At 33.2% G+C, this 24,511-nt stretch overlaps 1 protein-coding gene and 1 long non-coding RNA gene across 2 annotated transcripts in view; one reads left to right on the top strand and one right to left on the bottom strand.

The window, feature by feature from the left end:
* The window catches only part of LOC135845921 (uncharacterized), an 85,532-nt gene that overhangs the window by 58,631 nt on the left and 2,390 nt on the right, over positions 1 to 24,511 (top strand). The window lies entirely within an intron of this gene.
* The window catches only part of LOC135845920 (tyrosine-protein kinase Dnt-like), a 140,987-nt gene that overhangs the window by 52,524 nt on the left and 63,952 nt on the right, over positions 1 to 24,511 (bottom strand). The window contains exon 2 of the mRNA XM_065364794.1: positions 23,281 to 23,408. Within this exon, the coding sequence (XP_065220866.1) occupies positions 23,281 to 23,408 (128 nt within the window). The remainder of the gene's footprint in view (positions 1 to 23,280; positions 23,409 to 24,511) is intronic.

Consider the following 24,511-nt stretch of genomic DNA (forward strand, 5'->3'; position numbering starts at 1 on the left):
AATAAAATAATTCTAAAAATGGACTCAAACTGGTTATCAAAAATAAAAACAAAACCAATATCTCTAATTCACAATAAATTGATTGCTACCGAAAACTTAAAAATTCAGCCTAGAGAAGAAAGAACTATTTCATTAAAAAATCCATCAAAAATTCCAAACTCAAATTTTTTTCACAACTTAACATTTTTAAATAATTCTGGGATAAAAATTACACAATTCAATAATACAGATGATATCTTACACCTTGTACTTTTCAATTACACACAAATACACCAAACCATATACAAAAACCAAAATATAGGAAAATTTATAACAACCCTTCATGAACTTAAGGAAAGAAAAATCAATTTTGATGAAAAATTATCCGAAAATGCCCTTTATGATCAGGAAAATAATAAATTGGATATCTCCCCACTTTTGAATACTGAACAACTCAAAAAAGTACTTAACCTTTTAAAACAGTATTTACACCTTTTTTCAACAGACCCTACAAATATTGAAAAAGCAAATGTCCCAGAATATGAACTAAAATTAAAAGATAATACCCCAGTAATTTCAAGAAGCTATAAATTATCCCCAGTGGAACGGAGGGAAATAAATAGGCAAATTCAACTCATGTTGAAAAATGGAATTTTGGAAAGATCCACCTCTCACTGTTGTTCACCAGCTTTTCTTTTGAAGAAACCTGATGGCTCTTATAGATTCCTATGCAATTTTCAAAAAATTAATGATCACCTCTACCCAGACCATAATTCAGTGGCTAGAATAGAAAATATAATTATGGCTCTGGAAGGCTCAACATTTTTCTCTCTCTTAGATTGTAATTCTGGATTTCATCAAATTCCATTGGCTAAAAGTAGTCGTTATTTAACTACAATAATAGTTGATAATCAACTTTACCAATTTACTAGACTACCTCAGGGACTGAGTGTATCCCCTGCAGCCTTTAGTAAATCAATAAACTCAGAATTTCAGGACTTACTTTATGAAAAAATTGTAGCTTACATGGATGATATTTGTGTCTTTGGCAAAACATTTCAGATAGCATTAGATAACTTGAAAAGTACCTCAGATCGTTTAGATGGTCTAAATTTCCGATTAAAAACTACAAAGTGTAGATTTTTCTACAATGAAATTGATCTTCTCGGACATAAAATAAATGGATCTATTATAAGACCTATTGAAAAAAATATTGAGGCTATTAAAAAAATTGATAAGCCTAAAAATGTAACACAAGTGAGAAAATTTTTGGGTATGTGTTCTCACTATCAAAAATTTATTAAAAATTTCTCAAAAATATCTAGCCCCCTGAGTGACCTTACTAAAGGAAATCCTGGAAAAAAGGATAAGGTAGATTGGAAAAAAGAGCATGATACTGCTTTTGAAACATTGAAACAGGCTTTAATAACTAAACCTGTACTAGGAATTTATAATGAGTCTCGTGAAACAATAGTAGAAACTGATGCCTCTGAAATTGCAATAGGAGGTGTCATTTCCCAAAAAAATGAAATTACTAACAAAATTCACCCCATAGCATTTTTTAGTAGAAAATTACAACCTCGCCAGAAAAAACTCTGTACTTATGACCTAGAATTAACTGCATTAACTGAAACAATTCAATACTTTAGAGAATACCTTTTTGGTAAACATTTTACTGTATACACAGATCACCAACCCCTAATATATTACAAAGATGCAAAAGAGCCAAATTCGAGAATGGCTAGATTAATTCACAAATTATCTGGATTTGATTTCAAAATTATGCATAAGTCAGGAAAAACAAATACTGTTCCAGATTATTTGAGCAGAATTCAAATAAACACAATTACAACAAATTCAAATTTTTCACTGGAGCAATCAAAAGATGATTTTTGTAAAAAACTAATTTTTATTTTGAACAACAAACCTGATCAAATTCCCAAAAAAGAGCTCTCAAAATTTCAAAAAATTAGTAGAAGATACATTCTGAATAAAGAAGGAATTCTGGAATTAAAACACCCCAAAAATAATTTAATAGTTATCCCCTCCCATTTAACAGAAAAAATTATCTCAGCTTATCATGATAAAGCTATTGGAGGAGGACATTTTGGAATTAGAAAAACAACTGAAAAATTACAAAATAAATTTCATTGGCCACACTTGATCAAAGATGTGGAAAAATACATAAAATCTTGTCATGAATGTCAAATTAGAAAACGAAAACCAGGACCAAAACCAGGTTTATTAAAACCAATTGAAGTACCAGAATGTGACCTACTGTCACATATTGAAATTGACTTTGTTGGCCCTCTTCCCAAAAGTGAAGAAAATTCATACATACTTGTAGGAACTTGCAAGGCAACAAAATTAGCCTTTGCAAAAGCAACAAAAGCAGCAGATGCTGCAAATGTAATACAATTTATTTATAACTTGATTTGCCAATATGGGTGCCCTATGAAAATATCATGTGATAATGGAAAACATTTTAATAATAAAGAATTTAAAGAATTTTGTGAAAATATTGGAATTAAATTAGTATTTTCAAGCACCTATTCAGCCCCTACAAACGGACTTGTAGAAAAATTAAATGGAAGTTTATGTAAAACCTTGGCTTATTATGTTGATGAAAATAGAACAAATTGGTCAAAATTTGTACCATTTGTAGTTTTTACTTATAATATAACACCAATTTCCAATTTTGATAAATTATCTCCATACTTCCTAGTTTTTGGAAGACATCCAAATTTACCCATTGACAATCTGCTGGCAATCAATAAAATGTCATGGAAAGGAAGAATGGAAGAACTTAGAGAACTTGCCAAAATTAGAAAAGAAGTTCCAAAATTAATTTACAAAAATCAACAAATCAACAAACGAAATTATGACAAAACCCATAAAGAAGTAAATTTTGAACCAGGAGAAATTGCCTTATTACAAAACCCCCATAAAGGGAAATTTATTCCAATGTACACAGGTCCTGTGAAAATTTTAAATAAATACTCTCCCCTTAACTATGAAATTGAGTATGAAACAAAAAAGAAAACCAAAAGAGAAATTGTACATGTCCGTAGATTGGCAAAATATGTAGAGAGGAAAAATCAAAAAACGAAAAATTAAAGCAGGTAGCTTTGAAATAAATAACCCTATCCATCTCATTTATTTTCTAGGCGCGCATTGAAAATATCTTCCTTAAAAAAGAAGAATGAGATGAGCTGCACATTTTTTTTTTCCCAAAGAAAAAACGTCAGAAATTTATTTCATAACTACTTTGTACGTAATATGTAGATATGAAACTTAAAAACGAAGCAGTAAAATCAAGGTACCTACGAGTGTATTAAACTCAAGTCTAAATGTCCTTGAACCTAGGCACTATACCCAGTTACCCACTAGTGCCATTATTCTATTCCTTTCTCTGTCTATGTCTCCAACACTTCACTCTTGATTTTTTTATACATCTGGTCAACTTTGTCAAAACTCATGCAACACATAACGCTATTTTTACGAGCTCACTAACCTCAAACTACCTAGCAAACTGGCGAATACGTACGAGAACATTTCAATATTATTTACAGATGATTCCGAATGATTCTGATCACCTAATTCCAGTATTGGACTATTATACGGAACCAAAAGACATCTCAACAACCTCAAAAACCCAGTTGATGCGATTTATCAATAACTATTCCCATAGAAGAACGCCAACTGTCATATTTTATGACAAATACGAAAATTGGGACTTTCAAAAATATGAAATAGTGTCAGGTTATCACATACCATTCGTAAATATTAGAGATGACGAGATTGCTGACATAATTAAAATGATGGAAAAAATTTTCTTTTTTACTGGCTTATATGCATACATTTATTTTTTCAATAATGACCCAATCAGACCAGAATACTACGAGGTAGTGATTTCTGAAGAAGAAATTGTACCCCACCTTTTGAGAAATGATGAAAACGCAATCTAAACAATTTTCTTTTTGAAAACCATGAAAAATTGAGTTTATTCTGCCCCCCTCACATTTCAGAAAACGAAACAAAAGTCACCAAGCCCAAAGAATTTTTTTTTCAATTCACATCACCATTGTATTTTTTTTTTGTAAAAACTAGAACTACAAAAATTGCAAAAAATTAATTCAATCTATTCCCCCCCCCCCTTACCTTTGCAAATCAACTTATCAAACAAAATGAATTCACAAATTTTTATTACTCATTTAGAATATGTACAAAATAGAAATTGTAAAATATTTAAATTTATAGTTATACCTAATACATATCCTTTTTTTTACATGCACTTCGTTGAACCTACAAAACAAACGGAAAAACATAACACACACAAAAAAAAAGAGGGAATTTTACAAATAAATGCAAAAAAAAAAAAATAAATAAAATAAAAAAATAATAGTAATAATGAATCAAACCCCCCTTTTTTTTCCCCACATACGAGTAAAACAAAAAAAAAAAAAATCGAAAAAAATATATACAAGAAAAGAAAAAGTACAAAAACAGTACTTATTCAAAAATACACAATTTGTTTTAACAAAAAAAAAATCCAAAAAAATTGTTCATCGGCGGCTAGGGAGAAACAACTTCCCTTCAGCCACTGGTGGCTTGAAATGGATGAAATACTCCCTAAGAAATCCATACATATGGAATGTATGGGGGAATAACTCCCTAAATCGAAAATGAAAATTCACCGGTGATTCCCCAACCGCAATATTCTGGTTCACTTTTTCGAGAACATCTTCTAGGTCCATCTGGAAAAACCACCAAAAAAAAAAAAAAAAAAAAAATGAATAAATTAATATTCCAAACAAAAATTTTACAAAAAATAAGAAATTTAAAACAAAAAAAAAAAGAAGAAACCTACTCGCATGGACCAGAAATGCACGTTGTAAAAATGACATGATGGTCGATGGCACACTGCATGCCACCCAATTTTCCTTTTCGATTTTAAAAGTGCAGAATAAGGGGAGCAGCGCAGGGAACGCAGGGTACCCCTTGGGTCCCAATAGTCATGAGTAATTATTGGGTTACCTCCAGGACCAAGAGCAGTCTGAAAATTGAGAAAAAAATAAGAGATAAAACGAAATTTAAAATAGAATAGCATGTTACAAAAAAAAAAACAAAAAAAAAAAAAAACGTCAACCTTACCCTTGTTTCTCCGATTCGATCTGCTGGCTGCTGAGCGGGACCAGCTACTCCTGGCTGCTGAGGGGGACCAGCTACTACTGGCTCCTCTCCTCCTCCCCCGTTTCCTCCTTCTGGCTGTGCTTCGGCCGGCTCAACCGCCACTAAGGGCTCTAAATTTTCGGGAGCCTCAATCGCCTCTTCCCCTGTTTCCTCCTGAACATTTTCATTCGAGGATGACGCCCCAGTTGGCTCAGGAACATCCACAGACGATGATGCAGGTGGGCATCCCTCAATTCCCTGTAATTCTGAAAACAAGAACAAAAAAAAAACGAATAAATAGACAAATTATTTCAAAAAATATATTTCATACACGAATATTTCCCTTTGCTCGAATTTTATTCAAAATTTTAACCCCCCCCCTCACACATCACAAAAATTATATTCCTTACCTTCCGACACATAACCAGATTTTCCCCCAAAAACGAAACCATTTCCCCTTTTTCATTCTGAATTCAAAAATTAATTTTCCCACAAATACAAAATTCGATTCTACCCCCCCCCCCTCAACCTAACCAAAAGAAAATTACATTTTCTAAACAACATTTTACCCCTTTTGTAGAAACGAAGACAAAATTCAACATTCACAACAAAACAATGAAACTTAATATTTTCCCAAAATTCGAAAACTCAAACTTTATTTTCTCCCAACGCCTAAATGAAAAGTTAGATCGGAAAAACACGCAAAAATACCATATTTATCAAAATTTTAGGCACTGCGATTCATTTTTAGATTTTTCGGAAACTTCAAAATATCAAATTTGGATTCAAAAAAATACAAAAATTATCAAAATTCCAAAAAAATTGAAGTAAAGAACTGGCTTGGTTTCCGAACACATTTAAATTCAACTTTTGTTCTCTATTTCCACTCACAAAAAATTCAACTTTTTTTTCTCGAAGAAAAAAATCAGATCTTCACCTTTTTCCCTTAAATGGAAAATTCCATACGTTTTTCCACACAAAATCAAAACATTTCCCATTCCCCCCCCCCCAAATTCGAAATTTGTTATTCACTTTTTTTTCTCTCAAAAACAAAAACCAGAAATTCCCCCCTTTTCTTTTTTTTTAACAAGAATTCGATCATTTTTCCCAAAAATTGTTCCCAAAATCCAAATTCAATCTTCTTTTTTTCATCAGAAAGTAACAACTCCTTTTTCATTTTCCATCAAAATTCAAGTTTTCCCCCAAAAAAGCCAAATTCAACTTTTTTCCCAAAAATGAGTTTTATGAAAATCATCTTTCCCTCAAACACAAAAATTTGATCCCCCCCCCCCCATCACCTTTTGTTTCCTCCGAAAATTAATCTAATTTTTTGTAAAACACATGAACGAAAAAAATACACAAAAATAAATTAAAAATAAAAATCTATTTTGGTACTTACGTTGTAATAAATTGTCAACTTCATCTCCAATTACTTCCGCAGGGAAATCATTTTCTTGCAGCAATTCATCAATATTAAACTGTCCCTCCATGATAAAATACGAAATTAATCACACCCAAACACAAAAAAAATGATAAAATGAGAAAAAAATTCGCGATTGTTCTCAATTACACAAGAAAAAAACGAAACGAAATCAAAATAAACAAAAAAATTGTCAAAAATTCACCGTAAGTTTAAGAACAAAAAAGCAACACGAAACACCACCAAATCTACTACTCCAAACGAAATCAATCCTTTACAAAGTTAAAAGTAAGACTGAAAAATCTTACACTTCTCACTCGCTAATTTTTAATATTTTTCGGATCATTTACAAAATCATAAAAAAATGATGGAAAAAAAAATCGCATACATTGTTAGGAATGGAACCCATACCTGTCCCCCCAAAACCAGACTCCGATGCATAAAATCTGTCTCACTCAAACAACAAATATACAAACCAATAAAATAAAATAAAAAAAAAAAATAAAAAAAAAAAATATAACAGTGAAAAAGTCACGATCCTTCAACCCATGCTCTTAGACCAAACAAAAAATACATCGCACCTCAGACTTCTCAATCAATTTATTTTTTATTTCTTCCAGGATGGTGCAAATTTTCGAAATAAGTGAATTAGCCAGACAAGGTGTCATCTTATACATTGACTGCTACCTTCTAAGTGGACATGAGATTGTCATTTTTTGTGCAAGTAGGCACAGATGGAATGAATCCATAGCATATATTACACCAATAGGCCCATTTCATCGATATCTTGATGATAAAATTACAACCATAAGAGGACTTTTTATCAAAATTTTTGAAACTTTAAAAATTAAGGCATTTGTATATTTTGTAGAGCTCCCTGCAAGAAATATGTTTGATGTTATAATTTCAGCAAATGAAATTGAACCTGATGCATTTAGAATAGCTGATTGAAATGTATATTTGAAAATGGAATTTTTTTTTCTCCATATGATTTGAAAAATGAAATCATCACATTTAGTTTTAATTTATTTTAAGACTCCCATATCTCAATTTTTTTTCAATAATATTTCCTTTTTCTTTTTCAGCCATGGTTTTCCAATTTCCAATTTTTTTATCCTTTTTTGGATTAATTTTGGCATCTGAAAAATTACCAATCGAAATTACCCCTGGAGCTTATCTCTCCGAATTTTCGAAAATCATCATTTATGAAAAATCAATCCCCTACAAATTTGTCCTAAATTATACTTACCCAAACCTTACCCCCTCCATAAATCAGGATATGGAATGTAACATGAATGATGAAGAATGCATATTTACTCAAAAATTCTATACTTCTCTTCTCCAAATTGAAAATTTTATAAACATTCAGCTCAAACAAACATATTTTGACTCGAAAATTTTGAAAAATGATAGAAAAAAAAGAGGATTTGCAAATTTTTATGGAAACTTTTTACAGTGGTGTTGTGATGTAGTCACAAAAGAAGACCTTTCCCCCCTTTATACAAATGATAAAGAAATTCAAAAAAATTATAATATTCTAAAAGAAGCTTTAATAGAAGCTCATTCAGATATCTTCAATATCTCAACAGAATTAAAATCATTCACAAAATTAATTCATGAAAATATGGCAGAATTCGCAAATGCAATTGATATTCTTTCTAGTACTATAAACACCTATGCTCAAATATTTTTAAGAGACAGATATACATACCCTGTCTTAATTTCAATTCTTCAAAAAACTTTTTATAATACATTTTTTTCTTCCATACTAACACACTGTCAAGAGCATAAACTCCCCTCTTCAATTCTTTCCCCTGATGACTTGGTTACCTACCTTGAAATATTAAATGAAAATCTTCAAAAATTTCATTACACTTTAGCTATCCCCCCTTCTCAAATTCTTGAATACTACACCTTAAGCTTGACTCACTGTCAAATTTCAAAAGATAAAATTTTAATAGAAATTAAAATACCCTTAATTAAGAAAAACTCATCTTGGAAATTATACAAACATATTCCAATTTTTTTTCGCCATAATGATGAACTTTGTATTTTGGATACAGATGAAATGCTGATTGCATATGATTACCAAAATCAAAATATCCGTGAAATTTCAGGTCATGCACTCCAAAAATGTGATCTGAATAAAAATCTCTGTTTTTTGGATTATTTTAATTCAGGATATGAATCTCCTGAATGTGCAAAAAACTTAGTTTTGGGAAAATCCACACCAGAACTAAATGCTGTCTGTAAATTCAAATGCGAACCCCTTCATAAAAAATTGCTAGTGAAAAAAATTGATGAAAATGTATACATTTTATCAAATCCTCAACCAAAACTTTATATTCGAAATTCTACTGATGAAAATATTACCACACTACAAATTAATTACAACCAATCAGGTGCTATAAAATTACAATTACCTTGTGAATTGGAACTTATTCAAGAAACAGATGAAGAAACACAAATAATAATTCCATCAGAATTCCCATGTCCAAAATTTTTGCCAAATTTTATTCAAGTACTTAGAATTGTCCCCCTTCAATGGACTAAACTTGAAACTGGACAAATTGAATTCAATAGAAATAATCCCTTGAAATTCAAAAATTTATCAAAAATTTTAGATCAACAGTGGAAAGATCATACTCCAAATTTTAATATAAAACAAACTAGTGAAAGTTTCAAAGAAAAATTGAGAACTTTGAACTTGAAAAATTTACAAACGTCAGTAGTTAATAGCATTTACCTAAGTGAATTTATATTTTCCACTTGGTTAAGTATTCTTACATTTTTAATCTTATTGTGTTTCTCACTTTTAATCAAAATTTTAATCAAAAAAGCATAAAAATACCTGATCAATTTTTTTTACCTTTTTTTTTAAAATTTTAAGTTAATCTCATTTACTTTATTCTTAAATTTTTAAGATTAAATATACTCAGCATTAAGTATTTCTTTATTTTTAGATACTTACTCTATATTTTTTTAACTTTCTTTTTCAATTTCAAGTATACTTACTTACTCAATTTATTCTTCATTTTATCAATCTTTAAGACTCTTGATATTTTTTTTTACTCATATTCTTAAGTTTGTATTATCCAATACCTACTTTCTGTAAATTTTTTTCCTACCTTTGATATTTTATCAATAAATCATTTATTAATTAATCATAGCCTAAATTATTTATTATTCATCTACTAATACGAGGTATTTTGAGTCTGTATGTACAGCTTAGGTGCAACTCTCGAAAACTGAAGCTGAAAAGTGAGGTCACTTTTCTCTGGAAGCATGGAAAAATTGTAATGACGAAAATATATAAACTGCCTAAACTATAAACCACCCAATCCATAAACTGACTAAGCCATAAGCTGACTGAACTATAAACTGGCTAAACTATCAGCAATCCGCTCCTGCCTTTACACAAGGCCAACTCCAGTAAAACATAGATATGGCGCTTCAAGTAGATTATCCTATAACCCAGCTTTTCAATAACTTGCAACTTATGTATCAGCTCCGATTACTTATTGTCCAGGCTACTTGACCACCCTGGCACCTAAAAGTTCCGTATAAATACTATCGAAATATTGGTTCATTCAGTCAGTCTTCCTACATGTAAAACACCTAAGCTAATCTTTTGTGCTTTAATGTAACTTTTTATATAAATAAGTTTGTGCTTTTATAAATTAAAGTAAATTGATACCAAGTGCGTAATTAATTAAAAAGGGTAATTAAGTCATCACATAACCTAGAAACCCACATGTGCTTCATTGATCTGGAGAAGGTGTACGATTGAGTACGAGAAGTTGTTTGAAATCCTGAGGAAAATCAAAATGAAAGAACAAATAGTACGCTTAATTGAAGAAATATACACAGATAATGTAATAAGAGTAAGATCCGGAAACATGTCGGAAGCAAAGAAGATAGGAAGAGGAGTAAGACAGGAATGCCCAATGTTGTGTAGTCTGTTCAACATCTACTTCCACGACATGATTTTTTTTTTTTTTTTGTAAACTCCTCGGCTGCACTAGGCGCCGAGGGTTTAATTTGTTTATAAAGAAAAAACAATCTTAATCTTAGGGCGTCGACCATATATAATGGACGAATAATTCAAATTGCAGGAAATGACGGCCACATTTTGGATGCAGAATCCAGGAAACGTTCTGCACATGCGCCAAACATGATGCTTATGGCGCTGGTGGAGAGAGAGACGGTTCACTGGTTCAACCCATGTTCAACCATTAAACCGTCTCTCTCTCCACCAGCACTGTACGCGTCATGTTTGGCGCATGAGCAGAACGTTTCCTGGATTCTGCATCCAAAATCTAGCCGTCACATTTTGTCATTTTTTCACCGTTGAATTATTCGTCCATTATATACGGTCGACGTCTTAGGGTTACTAATATTAGCTATTCTATAGGGGAGAGGGAGGATGTTCTGGACAAAAAAGTTTGAACCCAATTTTTGACTCCCAGTAATGTGGAAAAAATTGATCAAGTGCGGCAAACGATTCCTTTGGGTGACACATACCACATATATTTTTTGCAAATTTTTAAATACAAAACTGGTGGAGTAATTCAACTTTGAAAATTTCGATGTTTTTGTCCAGAACATAACTTTGGGTGCCATGTTCTGGACGCGAGGGTGCCATGTTCTGGACAGCATACAAATTGTACCTAAAATCAACGATGTGGTATTCTAATCAAAGGAAAAACGATTGAAATTTATTAAAAAACAGTTTATGCGTTTATTCAGAACATTTAGGGCATTCTACAACCTCTTGGTTATTTTTTGAAAATCCGAGGCAAACATCATGCAAAAAAAAAAAAAAAAATGACACATTTCGAAAATGACGCATATCCACGCAAAACCAAGCTTTCTTTCTTTCTAGGCCAGTTTTCCAATCTTTCATGCATTTCTTCAGTTTCTGAGACAATGTAGGTATTCCATACAATGTAATATAAGCAAAGTGTCCAGAACATCACACCCCCTCATTTTGGAATCAATCGGAAATATTACGAGTTGAAAGCGTTCTAGGATGAATATCACCAATTCACGTTATAAAGTAAGGTTCACTACTTTCATAATTGCCTGCAGTTTTTTCTCCAGTCGTTTCTTCTTTTCAAAATATTGAAAACTAAAAAAAGTTGTCGGCGAAAAAATCACACATGTTTTAGACAAAGTCACATATTTTTTTGATAAGAACTGCCAGGGGAATGTTTGTCAGTGCAAACGCATGTAGTATCACAATGCCATGTACTTTTATGAAAAAATAATTTTTAGGCACAGTCAAAGTGGTCAAACTAGATTTCGTCCAGAACATCACCCTGTCCAGAACATCCTCCTTCTCCCCTATTTATGAGGCGTTTCGCGATATGGGTCCTTGTGGTGATTCAATGTTTTTTTTTATTGGCGATTCCGACTTACTTTTTCATGAGAAATCGAATGGTGCAATCAGATTTCGCCAATCTCATCAACTTCTCGTTTTAAAAATTACTTGAACATGAATACTCAAAAACTCACATTTTTGGGAAATCGAAAAACAAAGTTTTTCATTTGTTTTTGATTTAAAAAAAAAGAAAAAAATGGTCGATGGAAAAATTATTTTATTGTTGTTGCCTACGTAAAATTTCATAGCAAATCCGAATTTCTCGGTATTTTTTTGCGGGGTAGTCTGTAACGTTGTGTAAATTCGGCTGTTCACCACAAGGTCCCTTTTCTAAATCAGGGATATCAGGCGATGATGAACGAATTTTGTCAAAATTTCCCATCCAACCTATGCGCAAGACAACACTGCACCCGAAAATCAAAAAAAAAAAAATCGAAAAAATCGAAGCAATTCGATGTTTTCTCTCTCCTGAAAAAATTGAAATATCACATCACCACAGGGGCCCTTATCGCAAAACCCCTCTCATATGATCTATACCTTCACCCCAAGATTAAGACTAGGGACGGGAAGGGGAATGGGGGGAGAGTGAGACGGATTGTCCACCCTGACCCAAACCCCTAGGCGGTTGCCTAAGGCTCGATCTCTGCCAAGCTCCAGGAGTTGTTATACCATGCCAAAAGGGCTAGACATCAATGACACCCATGTCAATACCCTGCTATTTGCTGATGATCAGGTGGTCTTTGCTGACATAACAAAGATGACTTGCAGAGAGTGATGCACAACCTTCAGAAATTAGCAGATAAATACAGAATGAGAATCTCGTCGTCAAAAACAAATGTGATGGCCTTTGAGGGAAAAGAGCCAATACACAGAAAAATTGTTGTAAATGGACTGCCAGTGGAACAAGTTAAATGCTTTAAATATCTCGGTTGTGAGCTATCATAATGAAGAAGAAGTTGACGCACAACTTAAGATCAATAAATTCCTGAGAGTAAGCGTAGCGATAAACTGAGCCATTCCTTCAAGAAAAGTCAGAGCCAAAACTCGAATAAAAATCTACAATACGCTGGCAAGACCAATGCTGCTGTATGTAAGTGAAACATGGGCGATGAGAAAGGTTATAAAAAGCAGAGTAACCGCAATGGAAATGAGAGCTATGTTCCATTTTAACCTTGAAAATTCTTATTTTTATAATTTCAAAATTTTCTGAGAAGTTGAAGACCTGAATTTTTACGATTGAGCTACCAAAAATTATACAGTCCTTTCGTCTTCGAGTCCATGTAGTGGCAGTTTCATTCGAAGCTTCTTGACGATGGTTTTTTTTCCTTCGCGTTTTCTTCACTCTTTTTTCTTTATCGAGAAACGATCGAATAAATCATTTTACGCGTAATTACCGCGTCCGCAAAATTATACCTCGGTAACGGGGCTCGATTATTTATGAAATTTCGTGTTTTTACTCTAGGCTGCCGGGTAGGGTAGGTACACCGCCGATACCGCAGCTCGAAGCACGACGCGAGAATAATCAAAATGAAAATAAATTAAGCTGTCTGAGCCGCGTGATTAATTTAATAGAGCTCGATACATTGTATATTGCTCGTATTGTACCTACTCTGCTACTATACCTGTATACGTTGTTGTCGTAATGTAGGTACGTAAAAACACCAACAGCACGTTTAGCGAAATATTGTACGCACCTTTGTAAAATGTTAGGTATAGCTAACGTAAAGCAAAGTAGGTAAACTAAAATTTTTGACAATTGAGAATTTATGGAAAATATAGGTTAATGTTTTTACATATTACATAATTCCACTATTATCGTGATTTTCTCGGTTGTTTGTAAGGCTTGCTTATACCTCTGACGCGGTTATTATCACAGATGAATTTATTATTGCGCCATGGCTCTCATATAATACATAATCTCGCCGGCAGTCGTGTTTCTTGAGAGGGTATATTATTTCGTCGAAAGAGAGAACGTTATGCGGGGGGTTAGGGCTGTGGGTAAACTACACGAGCTCTAAGGTACGTACTACGTAGGTGCAAGTAGAGGTAGACGTACCTCTACCTACTAACGTTGTTATAAATATTCGTAAAGTCGAGATAAATTTATTTAAGAAATGCGAATTACTATTTAAAAATTATACTATATCGTTTTCTACCTCTAGAGGAATTTCCTTAGCGTTATAAAACGTACAACGAAAAGGTTCGCCCATTTTCCCATAACGCTATGTTATATGATGGGACGCATTTTGGTGTTATCGCAGCTTTTTTGTATTCAAGAACTAGGATAGGTTTCGTTTAGTTATCATATTATTACATGTACGAATGATAATTACACACCGAGGAAGTAATTTTTGGAAAGAATGGCGTGTTTTAAAGCGATTCATGATAGCAACGATGGACAATCTGCCTATGCAGTGAAAGAGAAATAGGCACATAAGAAGGTAATAATGTTGAAAATGTAGGTAAGTACTCGTATATCCACAAGTGCGAAATAATATACAGGGTATCCTATATACGTACTTCCATTTTCTGAACATATTAAATTTCGATAAAGAAACATTTTTTTCCAATACTTACCTAATTGTCAAAATGTAGATACTGTTTCCTTAAACTGAATTTAACTCCCCCCCCCCCAAATTACTCGGGGTCTTGCTTTTTAACGAAACATTGCTAACTCGCCTTTTCACAAATTGACAAAAAATTCTCCCTTTTAGCAAAATTGATAAATTGTTGTTTTTTTGCATAAAAATTCAAAATAATTCATTTTTTTTTTTCAAAAAATCCACCAAAATCTTGCCTTTTTGTCAGAAATTGCCAAAAAGCTCTTGCCAGAATCTTGTTTTTTTTTTTTACCAAAAATTGTCTAAAATTCTGACTCGGGTGTCAAAAATTACCAAAAAGTTTCACTTTTTTTAAAATCGGCATAAATTCTCCTTTGTTGTATTTTTTGAAAAAGATTTCAAAAAGTGTTCAGAAGCCTCGTTTTTTTCCAAAAGTTAAAATAACTCTGCGTTTTTTCAACAATCTCGCCTTTTCACAAATTAACAAAAAATTCTCCCTTTTTAGCAAAATTGATAAATTGTTGTTTTTTTGCATAAAAATTCAAAACAATTCATTATTTTTTTCAATAAGTCCACGAAGATCTTGCCTTTTTGTCTGAAATTGCCAAGAAGCTCTTGCCAGAATCTTTTTTTTTTTTTACCAAAAATTGTCTTCTTAGCCAGAAATTTTTAAAATTCTGACTCGGTTGTCAAAAATTACCGAAAAGTTTGACTTTTTCAAAAATCGGCATAAATTCTCCTTTGTTGTTTTTTTGAAAAATATTTCAAAAAGTATTCAAAAGCCTCGTTTTTTCCAGAAGTTGCCAAAAAGCTCTTTTTTTTTACAAAACGGTCACAGTTTTGCTTTTGGCCAAAAATAGGTTTTTTAGCCAAAAACTGCCGAAAAGTTTCGATTTTTCAAAGATTGGCATAATTTCTCCTGTTCAGCATAATCGCTGAAAATTGTTATTTCGAAAAAAAAATTCAAGAAGCGTACAAGTCTCATTTTTTTGGCCAGAAATTGTCAAAAAGCGTTTTTTTTTTACAAAACTATCAAAGTTTCATTTTTTGTTAAAAGTCGGGTATTCTGCCAAAAATTGATTTTTTTATCAAAAAATTACGAAATACCTAGTCGAACTTTTTAAAATTTAGAACCAGAACATATTTTCAATTTGAATGAATGAATAAATTTTTATTTAGAGACGCCCAGCAACTTAGGCTTTTTTGCGTCTGCTGTTTTTTGACACAAGATTACAAATTGTAATAATTATAGGGGATAGGAAAGACTAGTAGTGGTCAGAATTATAGTTAATTACGTGTTAGGTAATTATCTTCGTCTAGCGGCTCATATGAAAAATCCAAGAATTATTCCTTAGGGAAGGAATAATTGCTAAGAACCTGGCTAGCTCTGGGAACAGGATCTTGGTCTTTCTTTTACCCAAGTACATTATAAATTTAGAGTATCAGTACCAAAATGAATACTCGAAAGAACATGTAATGACTCCTGTATTGTTTCATAAAACACATTACATGTAAAAATACTACATATAGGGATGCATTATTCTTATAATTAAAGAAGGGAGAATGCAGTGGAACAAATCACTGCATCTCTAAAGAAGATAAAATGCTCAATAATCATACAAGTATCAATTGTCGATTAAGGTAAAATTACGTAACTAGTTTGGATATGATGAAACCACGTCATCTCGCTGTCTTTTAATTAATTACAATAAAGTTATAATTAATCTAGTTGGAGGAACGCACTCCATATTTTAAAGGCTTTTTCCATTACCTTAACTGTACGCCTTAGTCATCTCTTTGGTGGCTCACCAATACTAGGCCGGTCGATGACTGAATAAAATCTCTGAATTCACATTAATACTGGGTACACACTCCCATGTCCGGAAAATGGGAGGTGATCCTAGATACCGAAATAAGGGTCGATCCCTTTGATACAAACCACAAATTTACGTTAATAATACACAAATTTAACCGAACAAGCGGGTAATAAGAAATTGTTAATCGAAGTGCAAGGGTGGACATAGTCCACAGGTGACATAAAGTCGGTCTTTGACAAGAAGATCTACTGTGGCTGCGGATGAGAACTCAAGTGAGAATCGACCAGGATTCACATAGAGACGAGCCCTTTGCGAACCTGGGAAATATAGGTAAAACTCACCTCGTAACCTTCAAATCTCAACACGTTAAAAAAGAAGTTTACGTGGTAAACGAGTAATATTTTAATATCTACGATACCTAGTTATTTTAAGAATAACTAGGATATGTGGTAAGTACAATAGGCACTACTATACGTAGTGGAGGCATACCTGCTCATCATAAAATATTAATTCATTTTGCACAGATTTGTAATGTTCTGTTTTCTTTTTTTTGCGGGGGGGGGGGTAATTTTTTTTACAATAAATTGTTTTGCAACTTTTTTGGTTGCTACTTACAGCTTCTTTTTTTTTGTTGGAAAAAATTGAGTGTAACCCCCTAACGTTGAAAAATGAATTCCATCTCATCAGCCATCTGAGCTTTGGAAATCCAAAATGCCATCGAAGCAGAGTATACTGGAAAAACAAAGCGAAGAGAAAATACTGTCATGGGTACAATTTAGGTATCTGTACCTACCTATGTATATGTATAGTGAATGCAATACGATAAGGTGTAAATGGATCAGCTTCTGTCTAGAATGGTATTCGAGATATACGTCTTTGGTATATGAGCATCGGAGTAGGTATACAGCAAAGCAACACAGACAGGAGACGAAAGAAGTGAACTTAATTAATGTAATTCGAAGCAATCAACGCTTCGCAATGTTGGATGCTGCACAACTGTACTGCGAGTTGGCAACGAATTAGAAAATAGGGTTGTCTAATTTCTCGCCGCACCGTCTCGCGCCCAATTCTATGCAATTTGGGGGCTCTTACTCAATCTGAAAGTCATTTATGTACAGCGACGAGAAGAAGAAGAAGAAGAACGCCTCAGACGATGCGATGTCAGATTTTAATTAGATTTCATTTAATTTCACGACGTGTACAGCTTTTAAGAGGATATATGGGCTGCACAGTTCGGCAGCTTTTTACTTTCCACGCCTCTCTGTCTCTCTCACTCTATTTCTCTCAAAGCCCCGCAGGCAAAGGCTATAACCGAGCTGAACATTTTGTATCGAGTGAAAAAAGCGAGTAAAGCGAAAAACTCTAGAGCTTGTTGTTTCGCGAGACTGTGTTTTTTTATTCTTTCGCACCGACCACCGACTCTTTGGTTAAGAGAGGTTTTAAATTAAAATCTAAGCTCCAAAGAGTATTTTGTCGTGGCAGATTCTTAATCCTCGACCGTTTTTCTATACATTTGGCGTGAAAATTTACTCGACGTGGGGACCCATAGATGGCTTGAATGAATGGACAACGGAAGGGTTCCGGTGGAACTGTTCGGATTTTTACGAATGGCTACAAATTATGGGTATTATAGGGTTAGGAGTCCTAGAGCAAGCGAAAATTATTTTTTCAAGGAACGTACATCTACCTAGACCTACATATAAGGGAGGTGTCCCTACTCACAGAAACGTATATTGAAAGAGCACGTAGAAATACCATCACTATCCAAATTCTCAAGCTAGTACTAAACACTTTCCATGTACAACAAATCGATATTTTTCCGAAGCGAAAAAAAAAAAACAAATTAAAAAAAATTTTCCTAATAAATCTCTCTCACGCACGAACAACGCAGCGGATCGGATAGCATCTCTTCGGGATTCGTGAAGGCGTTCGACAATTAAAACGAGATCTGTGTAAAAAAAAAATCGCCAAACCATCCTCTACAACAAAAGTGTTCAACGAAAGCGAACTTTAAGAAAAGTAAACTTTTTGACATTTAAGCAGAGCAAACTTCTACACCCAAGTTTTACAATATAGTAAATCGTACCAATGACGCACACAACGCTCGCGCTGTGCTCTCTGCACGTAGCTAAGGTATATAAGCTCGGTGTCGAAAAAAAATTCCCGCTTGCTTTAAACTTCCCTAAAGACGCGACGACGAGTATCTTTGTACATATAGAAGAAACACTCGTACAAAGGTTTATTAAATAATAGGTTTTAAGCATCGCTTTCGGCATATTTTATTGAAATTTCAGCAGCGTTTCAACTTACTCACGCGTCTCTTGCTCCCGACAAGTCCCTCACGTCCTCCATGCTACACAATAAAGAAAAGACAGAACCTAAAACCTTCTCTTTGCTTCTCGCGTGTATAGTTAAACTTTTCAGCGCCAGCACCGTAAAAGCTGCAGGAATTAATTTTATCTCCTTTAACTTAGTTTTCGTCAAACGATTTTCCGCCATCTCGAATATCGCAGGTAAACTTTCAATTGAAATAATCAAATAGCCTTTACGTCGTCGTCGTCGTCGTAGTCGTAGTCGTCGAATACAAAGAAAACACAGCGAAAAAAATCTAAACGTAGAATTAAAGTACAGAATCTAGACGAGTGTTCTTATATAAAGCTCATGAAACTTAGGTACATTACGACCAAGCAAAGCGATAGGCAAGATTTTTACGCTTCTAAAACCTACCCCCCTACCCCCGAATAGCTCCGGCTTCTCTTCAACAAGGGATTTCACGTGTACCTATTTTTTTTTCAACTTGGCTGGAAAAAAAATAAAGAGCTCATATTTTTTTAACGATCGTCGGCCGCCGCAAAGTACACGTTGTTGGTCTTTTGTTGGTTCAATATTGTGAACGATAGTGTCAGCGAAATGGTGAGCAATAAAAATACACCAGATTAGCGACGTATTGCGGATTTATCCTGTCGCTTTATCGGGTCCAATTAATAGCCTTTGAATGACGGATGTATTGTTAAAAAGAGCAAAACGACGTGACAGGACGAGGAAAGAAGGGCCGAGCGAGTTTATCACAATTTCCTTTTTTCTTTCTCTTTTTCTCTTTTTTTTTCTCGCTTCTTTTTTTTTTAATGAATTGATTACGGTGCTGAAGGCTTCGTAGTCGGTGGAGGAGCTAAAGCGTCAATTTGTATTGTAGCTTTTTACTGTGAAATCAATTTGAAACGTACATAAATTAACAACGAATTTCTTTTCTTCTTGGTATACCTAAACGAATCGTGCCTGAATTTTTATCAGCTGTAAATTTTGGAAATTATTTATTTTTTATGAATATTTTCGTCTAAACGGCATTCGAGGCGTGTTTGTCGAATTTTAAGAAGCTAAATTCTCAACTTTTTTTACAACTTGGGAATCGTAGTTATGGAGAAAGTGAGTTTCAAGGGTTGAAAAAAAGGTAGCTATTTTTTTTCAATATATTTTTAGAAGAAAAGATTCTCAACTTTGGATGATTTCTGAATACAATTTTCCTTTTTTTCGAGCAAAATTTCTCGACCAACGATCACTTACACCATCAAAAAAATTTTAAGAGCTAAAATGCCTTTTTTGATTTTTTAGTGAAATACCTAATTTGGCCAAAAATGGTTAAAAATTGAAATTTTACAATATTAACCTAGAAAGCTGAAATTTGACATGTAGGATACCCTATTTCCGTTCGCTTTAATCGATTGAAAAGGATTGCGAACAGTTTACAGCACTTCTGAAGCTTCCAGCAGATTTTCATTTAACTTGAAATTTCCTCAAAATGGACCCCAATAAAATTGGAACGCTGAAATTGACTCTATATTCAAATTTCAACATGGTGAGTCTATTTTTGGAGGTAGTTTCAAGTTGTTCTGGAGTCTCCTGTCATATTTCGGAAATTCCACATTTTCAAAAATTGCCATGAAAATCGTTCAAATTGATTTCAGCACTTATAAACGTAATTGGTGCTTGTTAGTGACTCACTGACCCATACCATTTTTCCAAAATCGGTTTGTTTTGGAACTGGGTCATTTATTACAAAATTGGTTGGACAGGAGCCATATCTTCCCTACAGGGACATCTCCACGACTTAAATTTTTTCTGAGTGAATTTCATTCAACTCAAAATGAAAATCCCTATTGAGTTGATTTTGTTTCTGGATCCACCCCCCCCCCCTATTTTTAGGCTGAAAATAAGTTTTTGATAATTTGGCAACAAGTAGTGAAATATCATAAGGATTTTTTGTAGAAAAAAATTCGTTTAATGCTATACAAGCCGAATACGGTTTTGTTCCCAGAAAACATCAGAATGTAAGAAAATTTTGCACTTCTAAAAATGTTTGAGGAAAATATCTGGAATTTCGACAGATTTTCGTTTCAGAATCTGGACATTTCGTCAGTTTAATAACTACAAAGAAATAGAAGTGTCACGAGGATTTTTGATTCTGAAAAATATTACATTTCAACATTTTTGAGATTTCAATACATATTTTTAAATTCAAAACTTTTCATTTGGATAAAACAATTTTTACAGACAGCAAAAACATAAAAATTTTCAACATTATTTTGTAGTTTTAAATTAGGTTTAGTAGTTTTTGATTTGTTTTTTTCTTGTTTAATCATTTTAATCAAAATTTGTTAATATGCCTTAATTTTTTTTCTAAAATAAATTTATTGTGCCTGTAAAAAAGGTCATAACTTTTGCAAAAATTGTCTCAAAGTTGTAATTTTTGTGAAAATTGCTTTTAAAAAAACTGATTTTTTGTCAAAACATCCTAAGAGTGTAGATTTTGCCCAAGGTAATTGTCTAAAAATTTTTTTTTTCCAAAACTGCCAAAGAAATTCCATTTTTTTTTTTTTGGTAAAAATGTCGAAATTGCCTGAAAATTTCATTCTTGCCAAAATCGTCATAAAGTCCAGTATTTTGCCAAAATCAATTTTCCTACGGAATCCTGTTTTTTTCTTGTTGCAACATCCAAAAATTATAGAATTTACTCCCAAACTAGGTATCTAAAAAGTTTTGTTTTTTTTTTCAAAATTTTGTTGATTGAAGTTCTGTTTTTTACCAAACTTGCACGAAAGGTGCCGTTTTTTTGTCAAAATTGTCAAAATGTCCTAATTTTGTCAAAATTTATGAAGAGTCCTATTATTTTGGCAAAATTATTAAAAAGTCTCATTTTCCGTTGAAATTGTAAAAAGTCATAATTTTTGACGCAATTCCCAAGGAATTCCGTTTTGTTTTTTGGTAACAACGCCGAAAAATTAATGAATTTTCTCCTAAATTGTCTAAAACGTTCTGGTATTTTTTATCAAATTTGTTGATTGAAAGTTGTTTGTTTCACCAAACTTGTCCAAAAGACCCCGTTTTTTTGCCAAAATTGTCAAATCCTCCTTGTTTTCTGTCTATGTTAAAAACGTCCAATTTTTCACCCAAGTTGTTAGCGCTGGAGACTCCAAATATTCTGGTAGTGGTGAAATTCTGATTTATGGGTTTGGGGTAAGGGAAGATAGTCATCGATGCTTTTTTCAAAAAATTCTCTTCGAACATAGAATTGCTATCAAAATTTTATTTTTAGCTGCCAAAAATTTATTTCCATCCCTTCTGGAGAATTGTTCAAAATACTGTAGAAATGAAATTCGCGTTATAGACTCCAGAATAGCTATACAGAAGAAAATAACAAATGCATATTTAAACATGAATTTTGAAAAAAAAGGATCGACATGAAATGGCTAAAATTCAAAAATTAATTTCAACATTTGAAATCCTGATTATTGGGCTTTCAGACTTCAAAGCCCAAAAATCGTAGTTAGATGTGGATCTGTTTCGACTGTCATTTTAAAAGTTGATTTTTAAATACAAAACAATTTTCTCTTTTTTTCAAATTGAGTATATTATTTCAATTGTGACCAAATTCCCTCTCCCCCTTCTCCAATGAAGATTAGGTATATTTCATGGAATTGGTATCACTTCATTGGAAATTTCATGTGAAATAATTTTTTTGATAATTTTTTTCACTGTCAACTCAATAATTATATTGCAATTGTCGAAAAGTGAAATCTTATTAGCTACGTTTTGCCTTTCGCAGGGAAAAACGACTGCCAGGTTACGGAGGTTCGAACACGTGAACCATGGGGGGATATTAATACACAACAGTTGGAATTCATCAAGAGAAAAAAAAAACCTTTTATAGATATTTTTCCGCTTCCGGAACTCTTATTTACCTCGTCTAAAAGGTGGCAGGGGTGTAGCCTGTAGCTCTAGCTATAAAGTAAATACAACGAGAGAAAAATTCGTTCTCTAATTTGATGTTGTTTAGTACCTACTACCACGTAGGTAGGTAGGTAGGTAGGTACGTAAAACTATACATATACCTACTTACGCACGTGCAGCAACCAGCAACCGAACAGACGATGGGATTAATTATGATGGTAAACTAACAAGCGAGGGGTTAGCTAGGGGGAGAATTTAAAATGTCCAGTAAGTGGGCCTTGTGACAGCTAAATCCACGGTCTTTTTGAACGCGCAGGCACCGGCGAATATGTGTGTATATACGGTTGCCAAATGTGGACCTTATAGTTAGAGAAGCTTATATAATCTGTCAGAATACTGATATATTGCACATGAACACGAAACCGTTATCGTATACGCATACAATACTATAGTATACGAGGCTAAAAGAAATGCTAATCGTTTTTACTGCTGCGTTACGAAAAAAAATAAAAGGGCGATTAAAAATAATATCAACTCGGTATTATAGTATAGAGAGGTGCCTTGAATGTGTAAAATATGCAACCCCCTAGCGTAGGTAGAGGTACCTACTACCTACTCGTATAAATACGATTCCCTGGCTTTTATCGATATACAGGCTATTTGAAGGTGTATTATACGAATATGTATGGGTCGTCGGGTACTAAATATGGGTACTTTACTTACCGGGTGTCGTATTAACGAATACCAAGAGAATTCCAATTGCGTAATGTTCGCCGAAACTGGCACATCGAAGTTCATAGCGTACGTGTTGACTACCCCATCTCGAACGTAGTATAGCTCCGATGTCGTACCTGTCGAATTAAAGCAGATATTTAGAAAGAGGAAAATTATAATAAAACTGAACAGGAGTTTGTCAAAAAGTTGAAAATAAAACAACAAAAAAATATGTAGCTTTTTTGTTCTGTCTAATGTGATAAACTTAGGTATGCATTTATATGTACACTAATTTAGTCACCAAACGACCTTTGAATTTGATACGATACGAGACAAGAGACTTGTTGAAGCCACAACGGTGTTATAATATGCTTGGTACTATAAGTGGTGGTGTTATTTTCATTAATTCGCGTAACGCCCCTCGTTTTTATGGAGATTTTTTTTTCATGCCATGCCGCAGCTTTGTATTCAATCGACGCGATGAGGCGAACAACGACTCTTGTTATGGCTTGGAAATACTTGAAATGCTAACGCGAGGTGTTTGTGTACATACAAATGGGTAATTATAGGCGTTTATCTTGACGCATGTCGCCAAACTGTGGCGTTACATAGCAGGTGATAAGGCGGAATAAATTTTTTATTAGGTGTGTAAAAGTTTTGGCGAAACGAGGAACAATGAAGTTGTTAGGTACTTGTTGATGAATAGTTCATCGGTTGACGAGTGGAGAGCGGAGATGGGTTGAAAAATTATGATTTTTGAGCCGGGAAAATAATCTTTAGTCGAATATTTTTCATGGCCTCCTTTACCATCTTTTGATATTTGGAGTGAAATTTTACTGATGCCCTCTTAGGATAATTCTAACCATGTGCATGACCCCTATAATATTTTAAAAGCTCGAAAAAAATTTTCTGATCTCAAGATATCTCGGTGTAAAGATTTTAATTTTTTAAACATTTTTTCCAGCTTTCAAAATTTCTTAATCTTGAGATTTTTGACTTCAAAATTCTCGATCTAAAGATTGTTTATTTTGAGATTTCTTTGATCTCGTAAAATTACTTAATTTAGTCTCGGTCTCAAGATTTTCTCATCTTAGGATTTTATTGCCCTTAAGATTTCAAGATTTTTTTGCCTCGACGCTTCAAGATTTTTTCATCTCGAATTTTTTCAGCTTTCAAAATGTATTAATCTTGAGATTTTTTGAGCCCAAAATTCTCGATCTAAACATTTTTCATTTCGAGA

Source organism: Planococcus citri, chromosome 4 (genome assembly GCF_950023065.1).
Source record: "Planococcus citri chromosome 4, ihPlaCitr1.1, whole genome shotgun sequence".
Classification (NCBI taxonomy): Eukaryota; Metazoa; Arthropoda; class Insecta; order Hemiptera; family Pseudococcidae; genus Planococcus; species Planococcus citri.